This window comes from Papaver somniferum, chromosome 8 (assembly GCF_003573695.1).
Source record: "Papaver somniferum cultivar HN1 chromosome 8, ASM357369v1, whole genome shotgun sequence".
Classification (NCBI taxonomy): domain Eukaryota; kingdom Viridiplantae; phylum Streptophyta; class Magnoliopsida; order Ranunculales; family Papaveraceae; genus Papaver; species Papaver somniferum.
Window position 1 is genome coordinate 136,553,873 of NC_039365.1, and position 5,493 is coordinate 136,559,365.

The 5,493-nt window shown below is 38.2% G+C and overlaps 1 protein-coding gene across 1 annotated transcript; it reads left to right on the plus strand.

The window, feature by feature from the left end:
- The first annotated feature begins 2,987 nt into the window (after positions 1-2,987).
- LOC113306080 lies at positions 2,988-5,095 on the plus strand. Its single transcript, XM_026555066.1, has 2 exons — positions 2,988-4,545; positions 4,620-5,095. The coding sequence occupies exons 1-2, from the start codon at positions 2,988-2,990 to the stop codon at positions 5,093-5,095; spliced, it is 2,034 nt and encodes a 677-aa protein (XP_026410851.1).
- The last annotated feature ends 398 nt before the right edge of the window (positions 5,096-5,493 follow it).

Consider the following 5,493-nt stretch of genomic DNA (forward strand, 5'->3'; position numbering starts at 1 on the left):
GTCGAGACCAATGCTTTCTCATTGTTATAGCTACGGATCTTCAACAACGGTGATGCTAAACTTACAATCTTTGGGATCATTGGAGTACTTGGAAGGACGAAGATTTCAAGGAATGTTGAAGAATAGACTTATGGAATAGGAGCTACTAAAGTTTCATTATCTTTTTTGTATTCCATATGTATTGATAGTTTTGTCACTAAAATTGACAAAAGGGGAGATTGTTAGAGCACTGCTCGGTCGAACTCGCATGCATTGCTATATCAAGCATGTTTGTCAATGTTAGTGATCAAAACTATAAGTCTTGATTTCTAGTCTATTATAGCTAAGTCTCGGACTAGCATAGTAAGTGTAGTTGAGATCAAGGACTTCATGTCGATTCATCATACAAGTAGAAGAACTACTCAAGGAACCGGTGGAACTTTTCGACAAAAAGGTATGTGAAGACTTGAATTTATCTGTCACTCAAAAGTATATCTATTTTATCTCCTACTTCTTGAGACAAAAGTCGTATGCTATATATATGGACTTAGATTATACACATTTGATATTTCGAGCCGAGTATACCTCGCCTATCTATATCTCGAAATATGTGTTGGTAAGCGTTTTGCTTCGACCATGTATTTATTTACCTAGTGACGCAAGTCATGATATGTTTCAATCAATTTGAAAATTGCTTTGACGAGAAATAGTGTAACAACTGTATAACGTCCCCTAAGAATGTTTCAATGATTGGAATGAGAGTTTAGATTACATAACCATAATGGACATAAGTATGTTGTGGAAACACATATGTGCATAAGTCTTATACTGGATAATGGCTAGTAGCCAAGTCCGCGAACTGCCGAAGTTCTCAAACCCGAGAATTTCTGCTGAGTTAACAAACTGTTGCGCGAACCCAGTCCGCGAACTGGCGAAGCTCTCGAACCCGAGAATTTATGCTGGAGTTTGAAAACTCTTTCCAGTACTTCACATCCACGAACCTAGTCTGCGAACTTGTGAAGGTTATATATCTGAAGATGATTTCTGAACTTAAACTTATAAAGACTAAGGAATGCTTTTGCAAACTGTGGATATAAAGTTCATGAACCGATTCATGTGAATCAAATCATATTTGCTTCAATTGTGTCTTGTGTAGTACATGAGATTTCCTTGCAATTGAACAACTCTCTAACTAGTTCATATGAGTCATTTGAACTAGTTATGGTGAAGAAGAAAATGGTTGGTATGAAATGCTCAAATGGCTAACCTTTTGGTTGACTATTATTGAACCAACAATGTACATGTTTGGGTGCGGTTAACAAACCTAGGTGTGTGTATTTCATTTGTGTATAACAAGCTAAGATTTCGATCTAACGGTTGAGATATATTAGCTTGAATCTAAATCAGATTTTCATCTAACGGTGGATAGTGTTTGCTTTGTGAGCAAGGCGAAACCCTGATTTGAAAAACTATATAAATGAGACATCTAGCCTTGTGCAAAACTAATCCCCACACCTTGCATGTGATACTAGTTTGTGTGCTAGAGTCGGTTCTCCTTTAACCTTTGGTTTTCTTCTTCTAAAACCATGTTAAAGACTTAATGACTTCATTGGGATTGTGAAGCCAGACCGATACTACTTTTATCGTACTTGTGTGTTATGATCTTGCATCTTCTATCGTATGAGTACAATCAGATTGATTGTCTTGAGATTTGATATCTCCGATAGGATAGATATAAAAGTAATCACAAACATCTTCGTCTCATCGTTTGTGATTCCACGACGTCTTGTTTCACTACCATACGATTAAGATTGTTGTGAGGTGATTGATTAATCTAGGCTGTTCTTCGGGAATATAAGACCGGATTATGATTGGGTTTCTGTTCACCTTGATTTTATATCAAAAGACGAAACAAAAACTTTAGGGTTTTTCTGTGGGAGACAGATTGATCCTTTGATAGACTTGTCTGTGTGAGACAGATTTGTTTATTGTTAAAGCCTGCGATTTTGGGTCGTAGCAAATCTTAGTTGTGGGTGAGATCATCTAAGGGAATCAAGTGCGTGGTATCCTGCTGGGATCAGAGGCGTAGGGGTGCAACTGTACCTTGGATCAGTGGGAGACTGATTGGGGTTCAACTACAGTACAATCCGAAGTTAGCTTGGAGTAGGCTAGTGTTTGTAGCGGCTTAATACAATGTGTATTCAATCTGGACTAGGTCTCGGGGTTTTTATGCATTTGCGGTTTCCTCGTTAACAAAACGTCTGGTGTCCGTGTTATTTCTTTTCCACATTATGTTTGTTTATATAATAGAAATAATATAGGTTGTATGTTAGATCAATCAATTGGATAGTCCGACCTAACGGTTGTTCATTGATATTGATTGATCCTTGGACATTGGTCTTTGGTACCGTCCAAGTTTATCTCTCTTTGATAAAGACTCTCAGATTTCTATTTGCTTGAGTAAAGATCAAATCGAGAGATTGAGATATTAACTTCTTGAGATACTTTTACCTAAATTGAGTTTGACTGTCTAGTTGATTCTCTAGAAAGTGTTTCGGAGTTAGTCCATACAGATTGCTAAGAAAAATATTGGTTGGTGTTGTTAGATCCCCGCTTTTTCACCTCGTATTGTATTCTGTCATAGAATGACAATCCTGGGATGGGAAGGTTATATACTATCTTTGTTAAGGGCCACCCAGCTGTTAAGGGCACCCCAGTTTAGCCGCTTATTGTTCTTTTAATTATGTTTTGTATTTCGGTTTAGCTAATTACCCTCGTGATACTCCCACGTTTTGCCCTTGTGAGGGAGTGGGTATAAACCTTGTAGATTGGTCTCTTCTCGACCTACGAAGAATTATTAATCTAAAAATTGCTTTTCTCTCTCAAATTTCTTCTCTACCCATTCTAAATCTCTATCCTTAGTGTTTTGAGTTGTCTCTGTGCTAATTTGTAGTGTAGATCACTACAATTGGTATCAGAGCACTCAATCCGAGTGTTCTTGTGTGATTATGGTGTCTTATAAAGAGTTTGACGCTTTGAACAAGCGTGTTCATGAACTTTCAAACAATCAAAATGAGGGTTTCAAGGAAATCAACAAGAGAATCGATGAGGCTCAGAATACAGTTTCTCCAGCATTGTTAGCAGGTTTAGGAGGCTTGTTAGACACTAAGATAGCATCTCTGGAAGAAAGGATTCTCAATCGAACTAAAATAGGAGATGGATTGTTTGAGAATCCCTTCATTCATCAACCCCAACCAGGTGAAGAAGGTAACCGAAGGATTCTAACTCACCAATTTTCTAATACCCGTAAACCTAAATTAGATTTTCCAAAGTTTGATGGGGGTAACCCTAAATCTTGGATTCATAAGTGTAATAAATTTTTTCAATTACATCTGATGGATGAGGAACAGAAATTCATGGTTGCTTCCTTGCATTTAGAGGGTAAAGAAGATGTATGGTATCAAGACTATCGGGTGGGAAAAGAGATAATCCTATGGGAGGAGTTTTGCAGTGACATCAATTTTCGATTTCAGGAACTTGGACATGATGATGTGGTAGGGGAATTCAATAAGCTTTGTCAAGAAGGCACAATACTAGAGTATCAAGAGCTATTTGAAGAGCTCAAGGCATTAATGATTGCTAAGAATAAATACTTGAATGAAACTTACTTCACTTCTAGCTTTGTCAGTGGACTCAAGGAGGAAATCAGAATGGCAGTACAAGTGCATTCACCCTCAACACTCAATCAGGCCATGTACTTAGCTAGGATGCAAGAGGCTGTGATGGAGAAGGCAACTAAGAAGGACAAATTTGTTTTAAGACTCCCTGCACTCTCAATAGGCAGTAGCAATTCTAAAAGCTTTGTGACTCCACCTAAGTCCAATTCACCATCCCCTACCAGTGGATCCAGCCTTAAAATACCTCCCATCAAGAAATTAACTTATGCTCAGATGAGGGCAAGAAGGGAAAAGGGCTTATGTTATAATTGTGATGAAAGGTATGAGATAGGTCACATGTGTGTTAAACAGCAGTTGTACATGTTAGTAGGAGAAGAAGAGGAGCTAGCTACTTCTGAAGAGGAGTCACCTGGTAGTTCACCTGTCATCCAAGAACTAGAAGAAGAAGTAGAAGTGTCATTACATGCCATATCTGGTAATATTTCTCACAACACTATTAAAATTCAAGGAATCACTAAGAATATAAGGTCCTTCACTGTCTTAATTGATAGTGCTAGCACACACTGCTTTATTGATCCAGAAATGGCCAGACTCAGTGGTGCATTGATAGAGCCCACTGCTGCCTTGCAAGTAGCTGCGGCAGATGGTAACAAGGTTATCAGTGATGCTAAATGTCATCAGTTTGGCTGGAAAATGCAGGGGCATAACTTTTCCTTTGATGTCAGAGTGCTAGACTTGGGGGAGGGGGGTGACATGGTGTTAGGAGTAGACTGGATGAAGAATATAAGCCCTGTGAAGTTTGATTTTAAAAATATGACAATATCCTTCATCCAAGGTGGTAATAAATTGAGCTTAAGGGGATTACAGAAGAATTCGAAATTTCTTCCATGTCAGTGGGAGATTTTCAGAAGTACCTCAAGAAGAATAAAAATAGAATGGCAGGACATTTGTTTTCCATCATAGCCATAGAGCCTCACCCTCAAACACCAAAGGTTCTAGAAACAATCCTCACCAAGTATTCCTCCATATTCAATGAGCGCACTTCATTACCACCTGAAAGATCTCATGATCATCATATACCCTTGCAGCCAAATACAACTCCACCTAACCAAAGACCCTACATGATTCCATATGTGCAGAAGGAAGTAGTAGAGAAATTAGTGGAGGAGATGCTCAAGCCAGGGATAATAAAGCCTAGTCATAGTCCATTCTCCTCCCCCATTCTATTGGTTAAAAATAAAGATGGAAGTTGGAGGTTTTGTGTTGACTACATTAAGGTCAATGAGATTACTGTTAACGATAAGTACCCAATTCCAGTAATTGAGGAGTTATTGGATGAACTCAAAGGGTCCTTTATTTTTTCAAAGATTGATTTGAGAGCAGAGTACCATCAGATTCTTGAGGACAATAATCTAAAGAAGAGAGAGCCTTTGTCATAGAATGACAATCCTAGGATGGGAAGGTTATAGACTATTGATAAGCATGTAAATGCTACATTTTATACCCATATTTATATTATCTAGGACTCGATATTTTGGCTAACATCGCTATTTTAATGCTTTTACAGAAAGTACACGCAATTCTAATTATCCGGAACATAAACAGCTAAAGCATTAGCCAAATGGCGTTTGCAGCCACAATGATACAATGGGGTTGGCCTGATATTTCCATATATCAGCAGCCACAATGATGAAATGGGATTGGCCTGGTATTCCCATATATCAGCAACCATAATGATGAAATGAGGTTGGCCTGGTATTTTCATGTATCAACAACCACAATGATCAAATATGATGGTCTGGTATTTCTATATCAACAGCACTTATTATGTTGGCCT

Coding starts and splice junctions, on each gene's coding strand:
- LOC113306080 (XM_026555066.1), top strand. CDS start 2,988: ATGGTGTCTTATAAAGAGTTTGACGCTTTGAACAAGCGTGTTCATGAA. Junction 4,546..4,619: donor GAATTCGAAATTTCTTCCAT/GTCAGTGGGAGA, acceptor TTTCCATCATAG/CCATAGAGCCTCACCCTCAA.